The sequence below is a fragment of the Megalopta genalis genome, chromosome 13 (assembly GCF_051020955.1).
Source record: "Megalopta genalis isolate 19385.01 chromosome 13, iyMegGena1_principal, whole genome shotgun sequence".
NCBI lineage: Eukaryota > Metazoa > Arthropoda > Insecta > Hymenoptera > Halictidae > Megalopta > Megalopta genalis.
Window position 1 is genome coordinate 7,992,377 of NC_135025.1, and position 24,391 is coordinate 8,016,767.

Consider the following 24,391-nt stretch of genomic DNA (forward strand, 5'->3'; position numbering starts at 1 on the left):
TGGATGCGTCAAGCACAAAGGAGAAAGAATATTAAATGAGAGACAATATGGCAGTTTATTGATTACCAAAGACAAGAAGAAAATACATACTAAGGAGTAACTTGAGTTCATTACGTCGATGGCTTTTTTATATCTAGAACACGCGATCACTGAATGTCCGTGCACAAAACCGATGAATCTCTCATTGATGAATTTGAATAATAAAAAACGGTATTACTTTTCTTTCGGTCACATAGAAAACAGAGCAGCTATCATGGCGTTATATTGCGCTCTAAGTTTTCTCTTCCAAGGATACAGGAATGAGAATGTGTTTCTGATTGTGTTCCAGATTAGCTCATCACATTTGTCATGGTTTGCTGATTGAATAAGTCCGATTGCACAGCGTTGAGGAACATGGGGACGCTGTGTTGTCGTTGCAAGTGCTGCTCGACCAAAGTCCCCAAGGTCGCAGAGAACGCTGTTTCTAAAAGATCGACGCCATCTTCGCCAATGTGGAAGAAGAGAAAATCTTCGGAGGACTCTGCGTACTGACTAGACAATTTGTAACGACCCTCCTTCGTCCTGTCTACTCGCCAGCCGAACAGTTGGTAGCAGGCTTGCCGGTACTCTTGAGATGAAGCCTTAAAAGCCTCCTTGAGCCGAGCTATCTTAATCTCGTGGGTCTGTTTAAGTTCCGCTATTTCTGAAGATTTTTCAATTTTGTATGTGAAATGCATATAAAATCAAAACGAGAAGAAAGAAGAAGTTACCTTGAGTTTGGAGAGAAGACGTTGGCGCTATTGCCGAGGTTCCACCTAGGGCAACTTTGGCCCTTAGCTCTTCGACTTCTCGTATTAACGCCATCTGCTTCTCTTCCGCCTGCTTTTCAGCAATGGCGGCCGGATTCATTGCGAAATGCAACACCCTAGCGTTGCAGTTGAAGTCGCCTTTCAATGCACGATGTTCCAGTTCACCTTTCAATCGGTCAATCTCCTTCTGCAATTTATTACACTCGTCCAGTTGGTTGTGGCCTTCCACTGCCAGGAGATCAGACTCCAATTTGGCAACTAGTTCCCTGCAATTGTATAACTTGGTACAATTCACGGTATTTTTATAACAATATCATTACTTGCTCTGGAAGAAGTAGTCTATTAATTATTCATCATAATGAACATACCTATAAGCGTCAATGGTGCGTTCCAGAGCGGGTATTCGCTCGGTTATCGCGCTGTTGCTATCCACAGTGATCTCCTTTTCATACAAATCCAGTTGCTGTCTGTAACTATCGCGTTCCCTTGTGACAAGGATCATCTTCTTCTGCAGTCTACTCACGAGTTTATTCAATCTCTCTTTCGAAGCCGTTACGTCCGTAGCCAATTTCTTGGATTCCTCGTAAATCTTCTGTAGACTGTGATTTTCCCGTAAAGCGGCGTCCAATCGCGACTTCAGCTGACCTTCTTCCGATTTTAAAACCAATTCGGCTTGTTGCAAACGATTTAATTCACGTTTTAACGCAGACGGCCCACCAGTGATTCCAATCGATTCGTATTCGGACAGGCGCAAAGACAGTTCACTTTTCTTAGCTTCTAACATTGCTACTTGCTGCTCTACTTTCTCAGTATGATCTAGTCTATGGAATCGTAAAAACATTGATTGACATAATAGTCCTTATAAAAATAGTAGGAACGAGGTTTAGAGCAATACCTTTTCATCACGCTTGCCATTTGTTCCTCTAAAAGCAATTTTCCTCTAACGGATTCTCTTAGTGTGGCAATGGTCTCCTTGGCTACACTAAGTTCTTTCTCCAACTCGCTCGCTTTCGCTGCTCTCGCTGTTAGTATCTTTCCTTCCTCCCATAGCGCCTTCTCAGACTCGAGCTTCTCATTCTTAATCTTCATGCTTTGAAGCTCTACGTTCTGCAATTCCAGTTCCTGCTGCTTGGTCTGGTATTCTTTCAACTTCTCCTCTAACTGGGATATTCTTGTTTGAGCTGCTTCCAATTTATATTGGGAATCCGAATTCTCGTTAACATCTTTCGACACCGAAGAAGTCTCTTGTGATGAAGACTGATTAAACTCATCTTTCAATTTTGCGTTTTCGTTCATCAACACCATCATCTTTTGCTCCAAACTTGTTTTCACCTGCGAAATAGACATTTTCTATGAAAAATCATTACATCAACGCAATCAAAAGTAGTTGGTGTTTTCTAAACCTGAAATAGTTCTTTTTCCGCGGCAGCCTGAGCGTCGCGTGATTCCTGGTTCGTTCTACGTGCAATATCAAGCCGTACTTCTAGCTGTCTGACAGTTTGTTTTTCCTGCTCCACCTGCATCTCTAAAATACCTTTCTCTTTCTCAAAGACCTCCTCCATTTGTCGACGTATTTTGTGCAGCTGCTGCACGGCCGATTCTTGATGAGAAAGTCTTGTTTTTAATGATAATACCTGGAAAATAAAGATTATTTTCTTGAACATATAGGTTTTAAAATAGTGTTTAATGCAGTAATTAATGTATTAACGAAGATATATATATTACCTCTCCCACAATCCAAATTAAATATATAAAGTAGTGTCTAAAATTGGATAGATGGACCCCGGACTACATCATGCTGGAAGAGGTGAAGAAGGAAAAGCTAAAAATTAAAGCAGGGATCAGGATGACAAAACACGAAGAAAAGATAGATATCTTGAAGGAAATATTGGCAGTAAAGTGCCTGAATGACTTAGAGATGTAGAAGAAACCCAAAGGAAGCTATAGAAAAAGGAAGGAAGTATGCAATAGAAACTAGATAGAATAAATTAGGATAGATTAGGATTGTGCAGAAGGATGAGTCTTTGTATAGAGAGTATGAGAATATGTCAAGGAATGTGTAGAAATATAAACCAAGTCCATTTTTGAGCTACGAGACCAAAATGAAATAAATATATACATATATATATTACCTCTCCTTTCAGCCGTCTCCATTCCCAAGGACTGCTTGGAACATTTTCGGTTTCACTCTTATTTGAAACAGAATTAACAGAATCATCAAGTTTAGGTCTCTTCGGTGAGTTAGTACAAGCATCGTAGTCACCAAGGGACAAGAATGAAGTTCCTGACATTCGTAATGGCAGACCACTACTGCTTTTCCGATAGGACTCTGAAGCTGATCTTAAATCCTTAATCATTTTGATCACACTGGTTGGATCTTTGTCATCCATCTGAAATAAATTTATTTATACGTATAAAATAAAGACAAATTTATATATACAAAATTGTGTAATGGTTACTAATGGAACTTACTCTGAAAAATATGCTATATTATTATTTAAAAAATGTAAAATATAAAATCGTGAATCGCTCGATTGTATATAAACACACGTCGGACCATGTGGTTATAATCTATATATGTATACCACACTTTGTTCCGTTGATGATTGCAATTGCAGCTATTGATGCAGTATCCTTTGCTTTAATTATGTAAGTATTTTGCCTGTGATTTTGCGGTTTAAAGTCTTTTATTGTCATCACTGCAATCAAAGTATCCTAACTCCATTCTGTAGTGGCACAATACGTGAGTAAATACATAATCGCGCTACAGTTTCGACAATAGAAGCACAGATTATTTTTTATGTAGAAGCACGGATGAAAATCAGAGTAGACCGGATAGCATATGAGGTTTCTCATGGGCTTTTCTGCCTCACGGTAAAGTGAGACAAGCTACATTGGTTGTCGGTGCGACTTATTTCATATGGTTTATGCTGATGTCGTGCTGGCTTGCTCACTCGCTATTTCCTCTCTTTATTTAAAACTGTGAGGGCAGCACAGTTTAGCTGTGAAGCATCAACCAATATCAGAGAAAAGTAATCAACATCACTCGATATGCCGAGGCACTATGTTTTATCACATAACATATAAGTGTAACGGCGCGCTAAATACAACTCACATTTGCAACTGAAAACATATTACAGTCTAGTCTTTTTTTAATAAGTTACGTTTTATTAAGTATATATGCGGTGTATTTAATTAAAGTTATAAATAATACTTTGTTGTAGTGTTTCGTTGCAACAAAGTTTGTTTGACATTTGAAGTTATTTGCATTGTACCATTTCACGTACTATAGTTAATATTAGTTATACATAATTAGTTATAATCTAAAATATTTATATAGTTTTAAAAGTATATTATTAAGTGATATATATAGTACAAGTTAAACTAAATTTGATTTACTACAATATCTACTAAATCATTGATAATATTCAATGACAATTAACCTCACATTAGAGAAATATGTATTTATTACAATGTTTGAAACAATATTTAATCGTTTGAAAACGAAAGTAGAAGAACGGGGTAACTGCTGATGGAAATATTAACTGGATTCATGTAGGTATTTACTTTATGCAATATCGAATTAATTAACTAAGGTAATTTTAGAATTATGTAGCCATTAAATTACTACTAATTTAAAATCTTGCAGAGTTGTGTAAATAATTAATGATGTTAATATGAGTACACCAAAAACAGTGTCAGGTGCTAAAGTCACATCAAAGGTCCCAATTTTAAAAATAACTATAAATAAAAAATATAATAGGCCTTGTGTATCAAAATTAGATGACAATAAACTTACATCAGGTATTACTAGTAATACTGACACTTGTGAAATAGGAAAAAGTGATATGACTAAACCAATAGAGACTAATTTGATAAATTATACACAAAATGTTGTTGCTCCTTCAAAAGCTACCATATTTAATCTGATACCTGTTGTACTTGAAAAATCTGTCAAATACACAGATAATTTTATGGAAACAAGACACACTTATACGCCTAAAGTTTCATTTACTAGAAGGGGAGATTTATCAAGAGATACGTAAGTACTTTTATAAATATCTAATTAAAAATTGAAGAAGCTTTTTTGATGGCACTGGATAAAAAAATTGTATTTAAGAAAATAGTATTTGAGATAAGTAGTAATAGCAAACTTGTTAATTTTTATAGCATGCTATGGTATTTAAATGACGATATTTGTAGGCGTAATCAAAGTATCGCTGAAAGAATAAAATATTTACATACAAAAGCGCAAAGGGACTGTGACATACTAAGGATTCGTTTGAAAGCACTGAGAGAAAGACACAAACAAGAGAAGGAAGAAATAAAAAAGTTGCAAATATATTTAAGTAATCTAAGTAAAGATAAATCAATTACTAAAGTGCTTAAAGGGCAATTAAAGAGGAAAAAGTCTTTTATTTCTTTAGAGGATATGGAAGAAAAAGAGTGTGAGAAATTACTTAAAAAAGTTAGAAAAATGAAGCAAGAGATATTAGACTTACAATACCCTGCTGTAACTTCAAAAGAAGAATTAGAACAAATAAATGGAAGAAATCATAATACAAATGTAGCAAATGAGAAATATAAAATACTTTTGAAAAGTAGTATTTCTAAAAGTGAAGTCACATGAAATGAAATTTATAATAATGGAACTGATTCTGATAATATGTCAGATACATGATACTTACAGAGAATATAAAAATGTTGATGATTATATACATATTATATGTAACAAAAGAAAAACATTATCTTCGAAAATGATATTAAAAGCATTATATTTGTCTGATAATTTAGTTCTGTAAATATTAAAAAAAAAAAATAGTATTTAGTGTAATTAAATATAAATTATAGGCTCTACATTATAAGATTTAATGTTATTTTTTCTAGGGGTAATAAATCATTGTTATAAATTTATATTATGAAATAATATTAAATACTATGTAATTTATTCCGAAATTTAATTTCATATTAAATTATATATTAAAAAAAGGGAAAGACAATACTTATACAAACACAGTAATTAAAAAACTATTCTCTTTTATTTACAGCACTTCTGCATATAATAACGTGTGAAATTAATAGAATTTACAATTACCTATTCTGATTTCCAGTATCATTTGAACTATTAGTATTCTTAGTATCTTTGGTTGTCATTAAATTCTTTTCTTGTTTGTCATCAGATATAACTGGTTGTTCTGCAGTTTCATGCGCTTCAGTTACTTTTCCTTTTTCAAATTCTATAGTAGTTACATCTCCTATATTTTCAGATGCAGGTGTTTCATTGGAAGCTTTTTGCAGTATTGATTGTACATTAGAGGTAGACAATGAGGAAGTAACAATGTCTTTTTCATTTTTTGAAACTGGTAATAAGGGAGCCAAAGGCTCTAGTATATTAACTCTATTTAAGTATGTAATTCCCTATTAAAAAAAAGATGTATAAGATTGTAGATAATATCCTTATTTTAATGAGAAAAATGAGTTTTTTTATCACAGAAATCGCATACCTCTGTTTGGAGTAAATTTTCGGAAATACCTAAATGAATAGCAATTTGATTTGGTGGAAAAATAACGTGTATGCAATATTGTACATAGGGAATTAATTGTTCGCTTAGACATTCTATAAATTTGAGCATATTTTCTCTTTCTGCAGCTGCAAAAGCCTACACAATAAATTTATTAAATTAAATTCGTAAACCTTCAAATAAAAAATACTATCAACTTACTTGTTGTTCTTGCTTATAAAAAATTAGTATTGCTTTTGCAACTAAATATAAGGACTCTTGTAGAATATTTGTAGAGAAAACAGAAAGAGCTACTGGTGGACAAAGTCGTATTTCATTAAAAGCAAATATGAGACCATTACAATATTCGGCTAAAGGATAAAACTCCACTAATTGTTCTGGCGGATTTTCCTGTACAGAGAGAAGAATACTTTATTAGTTAATTTATTTTAAAATATAACTAAGAAAGTCAATTATAAATATTAACTACTTACTGACTTAATTGTTGTTGTATTTATTTTCATATTAGTTCTTTGAATCTTATTAATTAGGGTAAACGATTCCATATCTTTCTCAAACTTTTTTGTTGTTTTACGGACACTAGACTCAAATTTTTCACCAATTACACGTACAAATATGTCAGACATTCGTCCAGTGAAGTCTACTCCCACTCTTCCAAATGATAAACCAAAATATGTGCACTGACCCAAAATGGAATCTATAGATGTTACACCTGGTAAATCTTGTTCTAGTGTCGTTAAAAATTGAGATATCTTTTCTTCAATCCAATGATAAAATATAGCACACTCATTTACAGTTGGATCTCGACCTGGCATTATGAGCTCATCATCATTAAACATGGCTCTATATTGTGTTATTATATTAAATAAATGTATCCTTGATAATTCTATTGTTTTTGTTATGTGGAGATTAGCTAAAGAACAACACATAATATTATTAAAGCATGTACTTGACAATTAATTAATGTAAAATTTACTTACGATCATCCTTGGGTATAGCATTCAAGAGGCTCTGAAGCCAGCTGTCACGTGCTTGAAGAAATTTAATGCGTAATTCTGGTTCTGTAAAAGCATCCATTGATCGTAATAGTCCAACAAGTTGTAAACATCTTGGAAGTGGCAAATCTCCTCTTAAAGACCCCACAACTTGACCTACCATGCCTGACCAACTGCTTTCAATTTCTGCTACTATGGACTACATTATTAATGAATAAAATGAAATATATAATATGATAGCTTCATATGTCTAGTATCAATTACCGATATAATTGGAATATCTCCATGTTTTGTTCCTAATTGACGTGCGTATTGAGACAATTCTAACGCCTCGTTATATTGATTGCTTCTTAAACATGATTCCATTAGTTGAGGCATTTCAAGAACTTCAAGTAATTCTGCATTTCTGGTTAATGTTAAACTATTCACTCTCCTATGTGCATTTATATCTTTCGAGGCGTCGCAAAATAATTGGCATTTCTCCACAAACTTGGGAATCTTTTGCACGAGCCCATCAAGCCAGCATTCAGTTTGATTAAACTTAAAATCATATATTGAATTTATATTAGTAAATTAATTTTTGCAGAATATATTAGAAAATATTACTTTCTTACTTGTTTAAATATTTCTCTGGAACTCTCTGCAGTTTGTACAAATGTTTTATAATTTGTAAATACTAGTTCTTGAGTGGTATGCAACACTGAATTTTTCTCATCATCTAGATGATCAGGTTCTTTACCTGAAAAATAAAATTATTTTATATAAAATATGTTTCACATGACTCCAGTTATTTAAGAGTTACCAAAATTATCTTACTGAGTTGATCAACATCATAGCCACCAAGTTTTGACAAGTATTGATAAAATTCAGGGTTTTCTTTCCATGACTCTAAAAAAATAAAAGAATATGTACATTTTTTTACAAATCAAAAGAAAAAGTTATATATTATTAAATCATATCACAATTTTATTCGTATCATATGGAAGCAAATCACCTTGAATCCCATTTGGAAATATAAGGTTTATAACATTTTCAGTTTCGATGTCCATTTTTCATTTAGTACATTTATATTTTCGTGTGGAATGTTTAAACTGTCTTTATGTTTTTCACGTTATACATGCAAGAACACGTCTGCAACATATATACATACTGCACGATTTTGACAGAATGTCTTCGTCTACTTTAGTAGTATTAGTAGATATGTACGTGTCGCGATGCAATTATTGGTTATTCAATGTATGCACTGTGATACATACAGTGACACCTAAGTTTCTGCAAGACTCTCCGGCCCCAGGGCGCTCCGTTAGCGAGAATAGGAGTAGAAATTGTTTTGCTCTGGTTGACTGACTCAATGCTAAAACAGGGTTCACTGCGGATTTGATGCACCGTAAAATGTTAGGGATGCTTGCAAAAGCTAAGGGAGGTAGAAAAATCCTGCATAACTTGAGGTATATTATTGTAGTACACATATACATTATATGGTCTAAGAATGACACGGAATCCAACGGGATCTTACAGCTTACAGGAAAGATCTAATGATTTTAATGACCGAATGGAATTATTTATTTATCATAACGCTAAAAATTTAATGTAACTTACACAAGATGAAATTATTGACTCAAGAATACATTTTATTTATATTTATTATCATTATCATCCCATTATTTCTTTTATGAAATTAAGTTATTCTAGTTTTCTACAGAATGATCCACTTAAACTTAAAATCCACTTAAAATTAGGTTTATCGTTATATGTACAATTTTTTGTTACGAAATTATAACAGTTTAAACACAGACATATTACATAGCGAGAATCGAGCATCGGGTATTCTGTGTACATACATATGTATATAACTTGGTTGTATTGTATCGCACATACATACTGCTTTTATTCCACGTGGTTTTGCTGTCTCTATCGAGTTAGGTTATTTACATCCAGAATATACAAGTCTTTATTTATTACACGTTTGCTTTTATGTTAATTATTACGTAAATAGCAATGCCACAAATGAAACAAAGTGATTTGAATGCTTGGAAACCTCTAACATTAGAGGGTTCTGTATTTTCTGGCGGTATTGATGGTTTAATTGGTGTAGAAGAATTAACTGATTATAAATTAGAAAAGAAAAATAATAAGACGAAAATTGTAATTTGTGATGTAGGAAGTGAAACTAGTAAAGATAAGGTAACTATGAAAATCTGTTTTTTTTAACACAAGTACTAACATAACTTAATTTCATTATGTGTTTATGTTAGGTATCTTTAAAACGTAAAAGTTTAAATGAATGGCAAGAAGATACCATAGATGATAATGAGCCAGAACTTAGAAAAGCAAAGTCGAGAAACCATAAAGACGGTATCATTAAGAAAAAGAAAAAGAAAACAGAAAGAAATGGAAATGTTGATTTAAGTTTGAAATCTGATAAAAAAGGTCAATGTCATAGTAAAAATGATGATAGTGAAAGTGAGATGGACCATAAAGATGGCACCATTAAGAAAAAGAAAAAGAAAACAGAAAGAAATGGAAATGTTAATTTAGGTTTGAAATCTGTTAAAAAAAATCAATCTCACAGTCAAAATGATGATAGTAAAAGTGAGGTGGACCATAAAGACAGCACCATTAAGAAAAAGAAAAAGAAAACAGAAAGAAATGAAAATGTTGATTTAAGTTTGAAATCTGATAAAAAAAGTGAATTTCATAGTCAAAATGATGATAGTGAAAGTGAGGTGGACAATTTTAACATGCAAGCATGGAGTGTATTAGGAGTACCCAAAATGATAATAAAAGCATTAGAAGATCAACAATTTTATTCACCTACTACCATTCAGATGTTAACTTTGCCACCAGCAATATTAGGCCGCAGAGACATACTAGGTGCTGCTGAGACAGGTAGTGGAAAAACATTAGCTTTTGGAATTCCTATATTAAATGGCATTTTGGAGTTAAAAAATAAATCAATCATTGAACCTAGTAACAATTCTATAAGCAAACTTAGTAATAAGACTAGAAATGAAGGTTGGACTTGTACAGAAAGTAAAACTACAGAAAATGATAACAGTTCTTCAGAATCTGATTATGAAGAGGATGATGATGTTGATAAAAATAATATTGGTTGTGTACGAGTAATCAATAATATAGAAATTAGTAAACCTCAGAATTATGCACAGAAACCTTTATATGCATTAATTCTAACGCCAACTCGTGAATTAGCTATTCAAATAAAAAATCATTTGACTAAAGCAGCTAAATATACTGATATTAAAGTAAGTATTTGTTGATGTGCTGATAAAATATTGCAAATACTTATGTTATATACAAACTATTAATCATGTGGTTGTATTATTTAGATAGCAGTTGTGTTAGGTGGAATGGCAGAAGTCAAACAGGAAAGAATATTGCGTAAGGGTCCAGAAATTGTAATTGCTACACCTGGTCGATTATGGGAATTGATACAGATGGGTAATCCCCACCTGAATCAAGTGGAGTCCATTAAGTAAGTCGTATATAAGTAATTTTAACAAAGTTATCTATCAGAGTGAGGCCTGATGCAAATTTTATTAAAATGATATACTATGTATGCTAGGTACTTTGTTATTGATGAAACAGATAGAATGTTAGAAAGAGGTCACTTCCAAGAACTACAGCAACTACTGGAAAAAATAAATATGAACAAAGATTCGTTACAAAAGCGACAAACATTTGTCTTTTCTGCTACATTAACTATGGTGCACGACATTCCAGAGCATTTACACAAGAAGAAGAAGAATTATAGAAATAGAATATTTAAGTTAACATCTGGTCAGAAATTACAAAAATTTATAGATTTAATTGGAATAAAAAATCCGAAGATTGTTGATATTACGAAGGAGTCAGGTTTGCATTTTTATATTATATAAGCGACACTATTATGTAAAATAGATAACGGCACTAATATGGTTCCTCTACAGGTACCGCTAGTAATTTGACAGAATGTAGAATAGTGTGCACAATAGATCATAAGGATTATTATCTTTATTACTTCTTAAAAAGATATACTGGGAGGACACTAGTGTTTTGCAATAGTATTGGTTGTGTAAAACGTTTAGCTACCCTTTTTGGCATACTGAATTGTAAACCTCTGTCACTCCATGCTAACATGCAACAACGGCAGCGACTGAAAAATCTTGAGAGGTAAAGGAATTTGAATAAAAGTAATGTCTTTTAGATAACTTTTAGAAATACAGATTTCAGGCAGATAAGAATGGTTTATTAATAGCTACGGATGTAGCTGCAAGAGGCTTGGATATACCAAATGTAGAACATGTAATACATTATCAAGTACCTAGAACGAGTGAGGTGCGTTCAGATGCACGTAATGAATAAAATTGGTAAAAGTTGAAGAGATTTTGTCATTTTTTAATATTTTTATTTAACAATTCATAGAGCTATGTACATAGAAGTGGGAGAACCGCAAGAGCTCAGAAGGAAGGTCTAACAGTTCTTATGATGGAACCGTCTGAGAAACAGTACTATACTAAATTATGTAAAACCCTCGATCGCAGTACGTGTATTAATTCAACACTATTATGTGAAATAATTCCGGATGGAATACTAACACAGTTACTTTTGTTAACAGCGGAGGACTTACCCGTATTTCCGATAGTTGACAGACTACTTATCGCAGTCAAAGAAAGGGTTGATGTTGCTAGAGATATTGATAAATTGGAATTAAAATGTCGTAGGGATACTTCGAAGAAGAGCTGGTTACTGAAAGCGGTGGAGGAGATGGATTTGCTTCTAGATGAGGATGAAGAGTAAGTTTAAACGTAGTTGAGAAACATCAACAAATTCTATTTTTAGATTCTAATAATTTTGTTTTCCAGAGAATTACAATCGGAAACAAAAGAATTGGCAGATATGAAGCGTCAGTTAAAAATGAAAAGACGTTATTTAGATTCTCTTTTATTGAAACCATTGTTTCCAAAAGGATTTTCTGGGAAATATCTAGATATCAACATCGAATCTCCGTTAGCTAACGACAACGAAAAAGCTGTCAATATTATGAAAAAGGTCATAGAGGAAATTCCACAGAAACAGAAGGAAAGGAACAAACTATCTAGTAGAAAGAAGACTATCTTGAAGAATAAAATATTGAAAAAGAAAAAGAAGAGTTTAAAAGGCAACAAAACGAACAAAACAGAGCATACCGCTTCAATTAGGGAAAATAAACGGAAATAAATATTTCGTATATTTGTATGTACCTAGTTTATTGCTTACATTCGGTTTCCTACGTAATTCTTCATATTCTGTATCACATCAACTGGAACGAGTTTTCAATAGAGCAATTCGAATTTTTCCATAAACGAGCGCGTCACGAAGGCAGATATTGTAGCGACTTTATTTACTGACCAGAAACGCATAACGCCGCGTGCGATTTAAATTACAATTTTAACGATTAATTTTCACTTGGTTTTTATTCTCACAGCCCCCTTCATTATTTCCTGAATGTACTACATTCACGTGTAAAAATTATACGAATTTATTTGCTAGCGATTCAGTATAGCATCGTTTACTTTCATATATTTCGCATAAAATATACGTAAAAAATTCTTCTCGAATTACTCGGAAAGTTACAAATCTGCGTGTGGCTATTCAGCACCAAGAAAGTCGACGCGACCTAAAAGTTAGCTGATTAAAAAGTAATTTGTTCAGTAGTTAAAAAAGTGTCCAATGAAAAATGAAAATAGAAAAATACTTATTTTAGAAACAACCAGAGGTTGGGCCCTCCCTCGAAGGGCAAACCGATCTCGCTGCGATTGTTAGTACGTATGGCAGAGGTATGTCATGCAATCGTTATCGATCCTACAAAATTACATATATAGTTCCGTGGGATTTATTATAGTAATATAATACAGATTCGATTGGACGTTGATCCCCAGCGATCAACGAGGTTTTTCGATCATCAAACACAGCCGGTTTCCTTATAATAATAAAACTCTTCTCGGTCAGAACACCGTATTGTAAATAACTTCGTCCTCCGTGCTGATAATCGAGTCGATCCGCTCGTTCGTCACCATCGAGTTCATGTATCGGTCGTTGCCGATCTTGGCCGGCAGTTCGACGGCCGCCGAGTCGCGTCCTTTCACCACGATCTTGATCCTGGCCATCACGTGACTTCCAGGACACTTTTGTACCTGGGCAGCCGCGTTCTCGCAGATCTCCGCGTAAATGTCGTCAGCTTTGGTCCTGGTTAATTTGGGAAAGGATGGCACGGGCGTCAGGCTGTCTCTGACGCGGGAGTAGTTCGGCTGTAGCTCGACGCTGGTCGGCATCTCCAGAATGCTCGTCGAGACGGACCTTTGTACAGGTTGCTTGGATGAGTTCGAGTGACTCTGGTTAGAGGTAGTTTCCGGCTCCAGGCTAGAGTAGCGTTCCTGGCACCTGATCGCGACTTCCGGTTTCACCGCGAACGTGAACGAAGCCGACTTCTTCGCCGGGTTCCGGCTGCGGCTACCTTGCGCCAGCTTCGAGATCCGCTCCAGGAATCCGTTCCGACAGTTCTGCCTCGTCTGACTCTTCTCGCGGACGGTGCTCTTCTTCAGATGCTCCAGCCCGTCCTTCAAGCTCTGCAGGATCGGCTTCGCCGTTTCAGGCTTCGGCTTGATCTTCTTCAGATGCATTTCCTTCAGGCTCTCGCCGGTCGGGTGCAGCTTCAGAGGTGCCACTCTCGGTTCCGTTGCTCGATCACCGACGGCGCGGCTGAAGTGGAAAAACAGGTTGAACTACATAGAATACATATTTCCAAATGGTTTTAGCGTCTTTCGGATATTACGGTAATACGGGACATTCTACGGTATATTAAAGCGATCAGCGTAGATACGACGTGTTCCATCCGCAATTATTCAAACAACTTCGAACGTTTCAGAGTGCGCCGAGAGTGCCTCGGTTGTTCGAACTGAACCGGGGATATGGATGTTCGGATGACAGATCGGACACTTAGTCGGTAAACTAGGCTAAACAATTATCGAATATTATATATAATATATTATAATAATATTATAATATATAATAATATAATAATTAATATATTATAATATATAATAATATAATAATTAATATAATATAATATATTATATATATATTAATATTAATATAATATATAATATAATATAATATTTCACGTATGCGTTTTATGCGATCTTTTTAATTTGTTTCAAATTTTCAAAATAGCTTCGATTTGGTGTGAAGTAATTTTCAATACTAGTTACTCTAAGATTTTTATCGCTAATCTTTAATAATGTTGTAACCCTCCGAACGCAACCTTAGAAACTAAAATCATGCAACCGTGCTCGTCACGAAAATTCAAATATTCAAGAATCCACAAAGATTCAGAGATTCAAAGGTCAAAGACTGAAGCACTAAAAAGCCCAAGATTCAGATGGAGGGTTAATTAAACGAAAGAGAATATATCGGGACTGCTTAAAACACTGGAATTCTATTCTCGTAAAAGTCGTTAGTGCAATTTATTACGATACAAATAACAAATTACTGCTTATCATTGATTAAGATACGTATTAGATAAATAACAAATGATATTTAAAAGTACCTGCAGGCAGACAATAACCGTTGCATTTTGGGCGAAGCCAGCAGCCTAGCTTCCGATGGATAGCCTAATCTCGCCCTCCTTACCCGTGGCGCACCACTTCCGGTTACCACGAGTTCGAGCATTTCGGGGTTGTGCACGGGTCTTTCCGGCACGATACATCCTAGAACGATTGGTCCTCGAGTCGAGCTTTCCAGTTCCATCAAACCGCCATATTCTCTTGGCAAGGGAATCGGAAGTGGACCAGCTATTAAACGAACCTGGTAACCAAGAGTTTCCGATTAGGGTTGTTCCTTTTTTAATTATTTGTACTAAATATTGTTTGGTGGGCGCCTGTATAATTGCGGCGGCATAATAAAATGAAAGACAGAATTATAAATATAACTATAATCTTTATTAACGAAGAAGGACTCGTGTTACGACATCTCCTTCATCACATTCATTTATTTCGAACAATTAACATTGCAATATCTATATATTATGTTTTAATTATTTATCTTTCTATGATACAATGGTGGAGTAATAAGATTACCAAATTCTAATTAACCTTTTACTGTGCAATTTACTTCATGGTTACAGTAACTATCAGTGGTCTATCTTTAATTATTTTTATTACAAGAAAAACAAGCGATTGTTGACGGTTTAAAAGTAGCCCATAACTCAGAGCAGAAATTTTCTATTAAAATCGTTTATGTTCTTCAATTGCGTCTTCAAGACTGAAGGAAAAAGATACTTACTCTGAGAGGTAGCTGTCTTTTCGCAAGATGTTGCACTTTGTACAGTACAGCATCGCTTCCGGTGTCGATGCTTCCGTTCTGGCAAATGGCGTAGAACTCGCCCCTCGCCGACAACGGTGCAAACACTTCGCGACCATGTGGATCTAAACACTGGGCGTATTGATCCTTCTCCGAAGAGCTTCCAGAAATCCCGAAGGACACCGTGCTGCATTTCCTCGTGTCCTGGAAGACCGCTATCAATCGCAGAATCTCGCCCGCTCTGATCGTGGTTTTCGTATAATGAGCTCTTAGGTTGCCATTTTCTGGAAGCAAAGAGGAACCTGATAGTAAATATTTGCAAAATATGCAATCATAGCAAATAAATAGATTACAGATATTTATGGCGCTTATATTATATTATATATTTATATATATTATATTATTATATTATTATATTATTATATATATTATATATGATATTATTATGACGCTTCTTAATTAAAATTAAATACATTTCTAAATGCAAACATAAACGAATATTAATGATACTTCATTTCTCAAAAGATGTTCAACATGAAGATGAATTTTTCATTTTACTTTTATGATATGACCTTTGAAAATAGTTATTTGCATAAAGCTATTTCTTACAATTAATATGTATAAGTTGTTATTATTAGATTGCGAATGATTATACAAATATAAGTTTTTTACAGGAACATAAAATTATAAATTCAACAGACATTAATATAAGTTGATTAAATACAATATCATTAAGTGGATTAAATATTTTACTGTATTTTTTGCTAAATAGCTAAACATTTTCAGTGGGGTTACAAGTGCTAAATAGTTACACAAGTGTTCGCGCCTTTCAGTGTAGCTGAATCCTGTTTAAAGTAATACACAGACGTGTGCAATAGTTTATATTTATTTATACGAGTCGTTTCCTTTATAAATCAATCTTATTTTATCGATTTTATCTATTTATAAAGTGCAAGTAACTTGCGTTATAAAACGTAAGTAAAAACTGTCAAATGTAAGTAACTGACGACTGCTAACAATGCGAAACGATGAAGGGAACATTAGAGTCAAGAATCGCATGTGGCAGTCCATTATGCTCTTGTCAAAAATAACAGCACAAAAATTGAAACTCCAACGTCGATGTTTCATGCTTCTTTTATCACTGCTCCGTGCATTATTACTGTAACATAGTCTATTTACCGCATTTAACTTTCTGCTTCCGCCAGAAACGTGTGATTTACGCATTCCTTGTATTTCTCTTTTTACCGAGTCAGGTTGTGCACGCCGACATCTATATGCATTTGGGTCAAGAACATCATTTCTTGATATTACCACCGATAGTATACATTCGCGCGTATTATTATGCCTCTCTTTCCTTTTTCCCCCCTTCCCCACCCGCTGTTTGTTTTTGTCGAACTTTTCTGGTTTACAAGTGTTTTCACTCATTCTCGATTTCTTATTCTCGGTTTCGATTGTTCATTATCGTTTCCCATCTTCTCGTTTCGTTTAGCGCGCTTTTTGTGCTCTCCAAGAACGCCAAATCCGTTTCCTTTTCTTTAGCGGTTTTCGACATCTGTGTTTCTTTTGCTTGTTTCGCCTGTAATATCTCCTAATCTCTCATGTGTGCGGCTTTGTATTTTTCTCTGTTTGCCCTTCTCGTGCTTTGATCGCGCTTTAACTTTTTACGAAAATGTTACTTCTCATTTTTATTCATCGTTGCACACTGCCGAGTTTCGTAATTCGTTTACATTCGTGATTTTAATAAAGTTGGAGAACAAGTCGCCGCGTGTACTGCTTTAATGTTTTATAATCACTATTCTGTGTTAACGTATTGACACTGATTACTATAATGGTATTATCAATGTTTTCAGTTGAATGATTATATTTTTCATTGAATCCTCATTATTGAAGCAATAATATGATGTACTCAGATTCGACATGCTTCGAAAATAATTTGTATAATATTTGCAATTTCTTATGAATTAATATGATTCGTTTATAAATAGTTCGTGAATTCTACGCATTTGGTGTTCATGATTTTCGAAAATTTCACGTGGAAAGAAATTAAACTAGTTTCTCATCTTCTCCGGAATGTAAAAAAGCTTCCAATAGAACAGTGCAATTTCCTTTCGACTTTTCACTGTCTTGTAAAGTAGCTCGTGGAGATTCTTAAAACGTACATAGAAGACTGCAATCTATTTATGATTCATAAAACAGTTAGCTACTGATTTATGATTTGGTTTGATCACAGTTTGCAGGCAAGAATTATTTTATGTCGGTGTATCGTTTATTCGAATGATTAACTTACCCATTTTTGAGTGCGTTAAAATGTATGCTCTCAATGGCGCTGCTAAAAGAAATGCGGGGACTCCGGCTCGTACTAAAGAATCTACTCTTCTATAGACTCGTGCGCTGCCTGTAGTGCTGCCACTAGATATCACAGAAAACCACCCTGAAATTAGAAGAAACAAAGAAATAATTTTGGAAATTGTATAGCATGTTACAAAATTTTTGCACAAATAATGTGCTATTTAGAGAATATTAATATAATTATATATATATAATTATTATATAAATTATTATTATATTATTATTATTATATTATATATTATTATATTATTATTATTATATTATATATTATTATATTATTATTATTATATTATATTAATATTATTATTATATTAATTATTATATATAATTATTAATATAATTAGAAAATATGCTATTTAGAAGCACAAAGTATTGTCAATATCGATACTGACATATTCAGGAAGCTTTTCTCTATCTTCTAGGCCATATATGATCTTTCTAACATTTTTAATTTTCATGCAATACTTTTAAATCACCCAGTGGTCACTAGAAGGCAGAAAAATGTTTCAATTTGTCGAAAGCTGTTATTTACACTGCATAAGTCACGTTTTAATTGCACTTTATTAATGATAATATGCAGCTATTTTCATTACTGCTTCACTAGTTTACAGAAATTTTCTTCGCATGGAATGTTTGATGAATTTGTCGAGCGCCAGGTCGCGCTATGAATAATGGATGACGGAGTGAATGACTGAATAATGTCAGTAACAAAATAGTGATCTAAACTGTTCCCCATAAAGCGAAGAAATAATCCGCTTCTGCATCGTATGCTCACATTAAATTATCAAGTCAAAGTAGTTGTAAATTACTATCGAACGCTTTCCTGGATGAAGGGGTACCATAATGGTGTAAGGGAAAGGTGTAAGTGGCGTCAAACTACACACGTTCCTTTTTTCTTCGGCTTTAGTTTCGTAGTTGATGCGCGGTTGGCGATGCGGTTGATGACACGCGATTGATGTCCGTAGTGCGATATTTTCTTGGTTCCAATTCATTGACATTTCAAAATATCTCTAAAATTATTGGAACGTTGCCGACGCGTTAAAAGTGCTGTTTAATGGGACGAGTCGAAAGCCTTTAAAATAATAGATTGTACTTTTTCGTGCTTAGCGAGACTTTCAATCGGAAGCGAGAGATGAAAGCATTCAAGAAACGATTTGGATAATATTACAGAATTTCACACAATATATCAGATATTCCACTTAAGAATCTCGTTGGACGATTTAAAAAAGTTCGATTTTGCATAAAATTTCGCACCCCAGCGAGATCGCTTAGGTTTCAGTGTAACATTATACGCGAAGAACCTGTCCCCGAGGCTTTACATTTGAATATTTTAAATACAAAATGCAAGTATGTATTCGTAATTTTTAAACGCGCCTAACTACATGTAGTGCCATATGTAGTAAAGCAGGCGATGCTTATTTTTCGATACTTCTTTCAAAATATGCTCCCCTTCCTCGATCATGTTGTCCAACAAGAAAGAGAGATGAAATAAGGAAGCTGAGTATACTTACATGCGTGATAAAAGCTTCGTCCAAGATTTATGAAAATTATGCTAATGAAATGCAGCGATCATATTCAGTTGTAGTATAAATTACGAGCGCGCAATTTACAGTGCGAAGAAGATGTTATGGGAATAAAGAACACTGCGTCGAAATTGCGCGACGTTTAGTATCATTTCAATGTAGGCAATAGTAATTACTGCAAAGATCCAACGAAAATGATCGTGCTATTTATACTGTATTTTCTATGGTGTTTTCGAAACGGTATAGTGCAGCATATAATACAAGTTTACGTGATTATTACTTATTAAAAGAAGGTTATGTCAATGGTATTTAGTAGAGGCTATGTACTAGATAAAGAGTCATTTTTAAATATATTTTTACTTCACAAATATTGATAATTTGCGTATTAATTAATGGAAACGATTTCACAAAAATCGTAATCATTAATAGAAAATTTTACTTTATTTTATATTAGGAAATTCAATTTTACAACTCTAATGTATGTAACAAGCATATTTTAGTAGTCAAATCCCACTATACCAATTTTATTTATATAATTGTGATGACTGTTAATAAATGTAAAGGAGGAGCTACAAAATGTTAAGCATTAAATATCATTTCTTAATTTATCGCTATACCTGATTTATAGTGAAATGTGCTATCATACTGTCCCACAATATTTCAATAAAAATTCTATTATTTTTCAAATCAAATTGTTTAGACTGGCGAAACGCAACTCTATTTCATCTGTGTACGTTTATAGCGATATTTTGCAAGATCGTACAGAAACGAAACCTTGGTCGTAATGTTAAATAAATAAAAATTCCGTTAATTTTAAAGCGTGCCATATTTTTGTCCCGTGACTGCGGTATCCCATGGGTAGTAGTGGGTGTCGAGCTGAAGTCGTGGTATCGTCTTTTGGGGCTATTTCAGCAGAAGGGTGCGCGCCGGCGCGGCTGATCAGGGGCATAAATCTGCCGGGGCATTTTCAGATATCGCTCCGGACGAACAGATTTACGTTCGACGTGTCGAGCCCGCATAAAAACGGGTCCCGGCCGTATTAGCCGTCGTTCCGTACGAGTACTCAATTACCCTGGCTGTTACAAAGTCGTCCGTGGACAGTATAAGTTACGGGACACTAAACAAAATACCGTGCAGCTTACCGTTTCGTGACATTAACGGGCTTTGTTTCGCAGTATATTACGTGCAAGTAATTCGTGCGGTGCGTCGTCCGGGGCCCGAAAGACACACCTCGCCGGGAACGAGGGAGGCACTGAATTATATTACGGTCTCCCGGGGCCGCCGTGCGCGCGCAAAGGAACGACCGGGCCCTTTTCGGAGTTGGCGCGCGATAAGTAACGAGTAACGTGAGAAGAAATCTAACGAGATGCTTTTAAATTATAGTTAACGGCGTCGTTGAATACGGTGTGTGGCCCCCGTATCGGCGACCGAACGAATACGCGTTATGCATAGAAAATTAGCTCGCGTTTATCTCGCGTTATTATACTAGAGACGCCACGAGATGCACCGCCGAGATTTCACTAATTGCACTGGGCGCGCCTGGGTGCTACCGCCGGACAGGAAAGGGGTGGGCCCGGCTGATTCTGGGAATGATTCTTTATTTATTTTAATCGCTGGTCGGCGATTGGTTATTACACGGTCACTATGATTACAATAATGATGAAACATGCACCGAGACGGGGGTTGAAACGGTTTCGAAATTAACTATTTCGAACGGCTGGTCAATAGTTTATATTGGTCAATATTGGTAAAAAAGTTTAGAAATGTTACGAGATCCGAGGAAATGCTGCAAAGTCTGATCGTATGTACACGTATAGTAATTCGATTAGAAAATATAATTCTTGGAATCTCACGATTTTTGCAGATTTCTGTAAAAGGAGAACGCATTTAAAAATTCTGGAACTAATTCACGAATGGAAATGAAGCTTCTTTCGTTTGATTCGCGAAGGACTTTAATGCCGCGAGATTATTTTGTCCATTATTAAATAATCAGTTTTCTAAAATTACGAAATATGCTCACTGCATACGGTGAACAATAGAATTCGCATGATCTCGAGCTGCTCGAAGCAGCATTCCAAGCGTTCGAGTTGCATCTCCAGACGGTAAAATGGCGACACCACACCCAGGATTTAGATAAACTGCACAATCACCGTTTAATCGGTTCGTTCAGTTACAGCATTCGGAAACTCCTGCATACGTTATGCTCTAAGCCGATCTGAAAGGTTATAGAATCGTCTTTTGACTTGAACCGGTACTTCGCGGTGGATGACATCGGCACGTTCTCCCGCTGCAGCGGCTTCTCAATGAGTGCCACGCAATTTCCAGTGGAACAAGCCGGAAACTGTCCGCTTTTCTTCTGGCTATAATTGGTCGCATACTACTGGTCGTGTTTATGGGACTAGCGGGACCGGAAGTAACAAGTTATTGCGTGTCTGTTTAATCTATTCGCGGAGACAATGGGATCTTTCCTCACAATTAAGCAACCCTAGAAACGCTTCTGGTGATCATTAAAATGATACGCGCAGCAAATTCTCTGCGATTGTTTTGTAAACGAAAATGGACAATTTCGGAGGAGGGATTTTGTTTGCAAGCCGAGGGACAATTGGTGAGAATTAACTGCAATTGTTGAACGTTGTTCTGCAATTTGGTTTCTTGATTTTTCTACTCTGACTCTTTGCTAGCTTGTGTGTATAGAAATTGTTAAACGACTCTTTTGTTTGTCCTCGTTGTTCTTACATTTTGTAATCGTTGTACTACGGATGTTTATGCGCTAAAAATATGGAAAATATGCGCAAAAATATGTAAACATGTCCGATATTAAGAATATACTGTATTAAGTGTTAAGTCCAATTTAAGTACACACCAAGAATTTATTTTCGATCTTCTTTATTCACGCGACTGCGAATCGGTTGTTGGGAACCGTTTAGTAATCGTTGTACTACGGATGTTTATGCGCTAAAAGAATGGAAAATATGCGCAAAAATACGTAAACATGTCCGATATTAAGTGCATATTGTATTAAGCGTTAAGTCCAATTGAAGTACACACCAAGAAATTTATTTTCGATCTTCTTTATTCACGCGACTGCGAATCGGTTGTTGGGAACCGTTTAGTAATCGTTGTACTACGAATGTTTATGCGCTAAAAATATGGAAAACATGCGCAAAAATATGTAAACATGTCCGATATTAAGTATATACTGTATTAAGCGTTAAGTCCAATTTAAGTACACACTAAGAAATTTATTTTCGATCTTCTTTATTCACGCGACTGCGAATCGGTTGTTGGGAACCGTTTAGTAATCGTTGTACTACGGATGTTTATGCGCTAAAAGTATGGAAAATATGCGCAAAAATATGTAAACATGTCCGATATTAAGTATATACTGTATTAAGCGTTAAGTCCAATTTAAGTACACACTAAGAAATTTATTTTCGATCTTCTTTATTCACGCGACTGCGAATCGGTTGTTGGGAACCGTTTAGTAATCGTTGTACTACGGATGTTTATGCGCTAAAAGTATGGAAAATATGCGCAAAAATATGTAAACATGTCCGATATTAAGTGAATATTGTATTAAGCGTTAAGTCCAATTTAAGTACACACCAAGAAATTTATTTTCGATCTTCTTTATTCACGCGACTGCGAATCGGTTGTTGGGAACCGTTTAGTAATCGTTGTACTACGGATGTTTATGCACTAAAAGAATGGAAAATATGCGCAAAAATACGTAAACATGTCCGATATTAAGTGCATATTGTATTAAGCGTTAAGTCCAATTGAAGTACACACCAAGAAATTTATTTTCGATCTTCTTTATTCACGCGACTGCGAATCGGTTGTTGGGAACCGTTTAGTAATCGTTGTACTACGGATGTTTATGCGCTAAAAGTATGGAAAATATGCGCAAAAATATGTAAACATGTCCGATATTAAGTGCATATTGTATTAAGCGTTAAGTCCAATTGAAGTACACACCAAGAAATTTATTTTCGATCTTCTTTATTCACGCGACTGCGAATCGGTTGTTGGGAACCGTTTAGTAATCGTTGTACTACGGATGTTTATGCGCTAAAAGTATGGAAAATATGCGCAAAAATATGTAAACATGTCCGATATTAAGTATATACTGTATTAAGCGTTAAGTCCAATTTAAGTGCACACCAAGAAATCTTCTTTATTCGCGCGACTGCGAATCGGTTGTTGGGAGCCGTTGCTCGCCGTTTGATCGTTCGTTCGAACGGTTTCGCAAATATCTGCTCGGGGACTAGTCCATCATCCGTGCTCCCTGTTTTGTCGGTAGCTCCCGATTTGTCCCCCTCGCGGTATCCAGGAATTGACCACAACGATTGTCCGAAAGAAACGAAATATCAATCTTCTTCCAGGTATTACTACAGTCCGACGGTATTACTTCTCTGTTTTGCCTCGTTTTCTCCAGCCTGGCGCAAGATCGAAGTTGCCGTTATGTCATTCGTAACGGACAGCCGAGCCATGTCTTCGGGAATAAGGATCGCGATGGTAACGTTCCAGCGATAGGCGTGTATACTTACGCATGATTTACTGGCAAACGTCAATTTTACGCTCGGCCCGTTTCGCCGTTTTCCATTTCGTTTTGTGAATCGTAAGTAATCTGCGTAATACGCTGTCCAGTTAGTTTTGTTCATTTCCGAACTTCTTTTGGACAGTGCGGCCCGCGCGATGCCCATAGCAATTATGGTCACTTTTAACCCTTCTGTTGTGTTTCGGGCCAGTATGACCCAGATCGTGTATCAAGCTTGTACAGCGTTTGAATTCTGCAAATTAATTTTGTCCTTTTTTCGTATTTTAATGTTAATTCTTATATTGTTTCATATAATAAAGTTGACAATATTATATCA

The 24,391-nt window shown here is 35.1% G+C and overlaps 5 protein-coding genes across 7 annotated transcripts in view; 2 read left to right on the plus strand and 3 right to left on the minus strand.

Annotated features, from left to right (window-relative positions):
- Positions 1-36: 36 nt before the first annotated feature.
- Mad1 (Mitotic arrest-deficient 1) lies at positions 37-3,590 on the minus strand. 2 transcript variants are annotated; one of them, XM_033477016.2, is made up of 7 exons: positions 3,261-3,590; positions 2,921-3,178; positions 2,192-2,422; positions 1,684-2,120; positions 1,157-1,609; positions 750-1,054; positions 37-682 (listed from the first exon to the last, which is right to left on the minus strand). In XM_033477016.2, exons 2-7 carry the CDS (start codon positions 3,176-3,178, stop codon positions 330-332), a joined length of 2,037 nt encoding a protein of 678 aa, XP_033332907.1. In that variant the 5' UTR covers positions 3,261-3,590; the 3' UTR covers positions 37-329. The 2 variants fall into 2 exon arrangements, with proteins under 2 accessions (XP_033332907.1, XP_033332908.1); XM_033477017.2 differs by lacking the exons at positions 2,921-3,178; positions 3,261-3,590 and adding an exon at positions 2,514-2,610.
- A 249-nt stretch (positions 3,591-3,839) lies between these two features.
- LOC143260498 (uncharacterized) lies at positions 3,840-5,702 on the plus strand. 2 transcript variants are annotated; one of them, XM_076526137.1, is made up of 3 exons: positions 3,840-4,343; positions 4,438-4,830; positions 4,959-5,702. In XM_076526137.1, exons 2-3 carry the CDS (start codon positions 4,466-4,468, stop codon positions 5,416-5,418), a joined length of 825 nt encoding a protein of 274 aa, XP_076382252.1. In that variant the 5' UTR covers positions 3,840-4,343; positions 4,438-4,465; the 3' UTR covers positions 5,419-5,702. The 2 variants fall into 2 exon arrangements, with proteins under 2 accessions (XP_076382252.1, XP_076382253.1); XM_076526138.1 differs by having other exon boundaries at positions 3,847-4,343; positions 4,992-5,702.
- A 106-nt stretch (positions 5,703-5,808) lies between these two features.
- Cog8 (conserved oligomeric Golgi complex subunit 8) lies at positions 5,809-8,493 on the minus strand. Its single transcript, XM_076526136.1, has 9 exons — positions 8,300-8,493; positions 8,122-8,193; positions 7,920-8,044; positions 7,570-7,845; positions 7,291-7,504; positions 6,784-7,223; positions 6,512-6,700; positions 6,293-6,448; positions 5,809-6,206 (listed from the first exon to the last, which is right to left on the minus strand). Exons 1-9 carry the CDS (start codon positions 8,352-8,354, stop codon positions 5,880-5,882), a joined length of 1,854 nt encoding a protein of 617 aa, XP_076382251.1. The 5' UTR covers positions 8,355-8,493; the 3' UTR covers positions 5,809-5,879.
- A 255-nt stretch (positions 8,494-8,748) lies between these two features.
- Positions 8,749-12,743, plus strand: LOC117224165 (ATP-dependent RNA helicase DDX24). Its single transcript, XM_076526135.1, has 9 exons — positions 8,749-9,489; positions 9,561-10,568; positions 10,653-10,798; positions 10,889-11,178; positions 11,253-11,475; positions 11,529-11,640; positions 11,728-11,845; positions 11,921-12,098; positions 12,168-12,743. The coding sequence occupies exons 1-9, from the start codon at positions 9,304-9,306 to the stop codon at positions 12,520-12,522; spliced, it is 2,616 nt and encodes an 871-aa protein (XP_076382250.1). The 5' UTR covers positions 8,749-9,303; the 3' UTR covers positions 12,523-12,743.
- Positions 12,535-24,391, minus strand: part of LOC117224167 (uncharacterized) — a 36,622-nt gene continuing 24,765 nt past the window's right edge. The window contains exons 2-5 of the mRNA XM_033476907.2: positions 17,930-18,073; positions 15,625-15,926; positions 14,891-15,147; positions 12,535-14,043 (exon numbers count right to left, since the gene is read on the minus strand). Of these exons, the coding sequence (XP_033332798.1) occupies positions 13,290-14,043; positions 14,891-15,147; positions 15,625-15,926; positions 17,930-18,073 (1,457 nt within the window). The 3' untranslated portion in view covers positions 12,535-13,289. The remainder of the gene's footprint in view (positions 14,044-14,890; positions 15,148-15,624; positions 15,927-17,929; positions 18,074-24,391) is intronic.

Bases quoted from the DNA above. Each gene is read 5' to 3' on its own strand.
- LOC143260498 (XM_076526137.1), top strand. From the start codon at position 4,466: ATGAGTACACCAAAAACAGTGTCAGGTGCTAAAGTCACATCAAAGGTC. The intron at 4,831-4,958 runs GTAAGTACTTTT...TAATTTTTATAG, and splicing joins GGAGATTTATCAAGAGATAC to CATGCTATGGTATTTAAATG.
- Cog8 (XM_076526136.1), bottom strand. From the start codon at position 8,354: ATGGACATCGAAACTGAAAATGTTATAAACCTTATATTTCCAAATGGG. The intron at 6,701-6,783 runs GTAAGTAGTTAA...CTCTCTGTACAG, and splicing joins ATACAACAACAATTAAGTCA to GAAAATCCGCCAGAACAATT. The intron at 6,207-6,292 runs GTATGCGATTTC...TTTTTTTAATAG, and splicing joins AAAATTTACTCCAAACAGAG to GGAATTACATACTTAAATAG.
- Mad1 (XM_033477016.2), bottom strand. From the start codon at position 3,178: ATGGATGACAAAGATCCAACCAGTGTGATCAAAATGATTAAGGATTTA. The intron at 1,055-1,156 runs GTATGTTCATTA...ATACAATTGCAG, and splicing joins CGCACCATTGACGCTTATAG to GGAACTAGTTGCCAAATTGG. The intron at 683-749 runs GTAACTTCTTCT...AAAAATCTTCAG, and splicing joins GTCTTCTCTCCAAACTCAAG to AAATAGCGGAACTTAAACAG.
- LOC117224165 (XM_076526135.1), top strand. From the start codon at position 9,304: ATGCCACAAATGAAACAAAGTGATTTGAATGCTTGGAAACCTCTAACA. The intron at 9,490-9,560 runs GTAACTATGAAA...TGTTTATGTTAG, and splicing joins GTGAAACTAGTAAAGATAAG to GTATCTTTAAAACGTAAAAG. The intron at 11,846-11,920 runs GTACGTGTATTA...TTTTGTTAACAG, and splicing joins ATGTAAAACCCTCGATCGCA to CGGAGGACTTACCCGTATTT.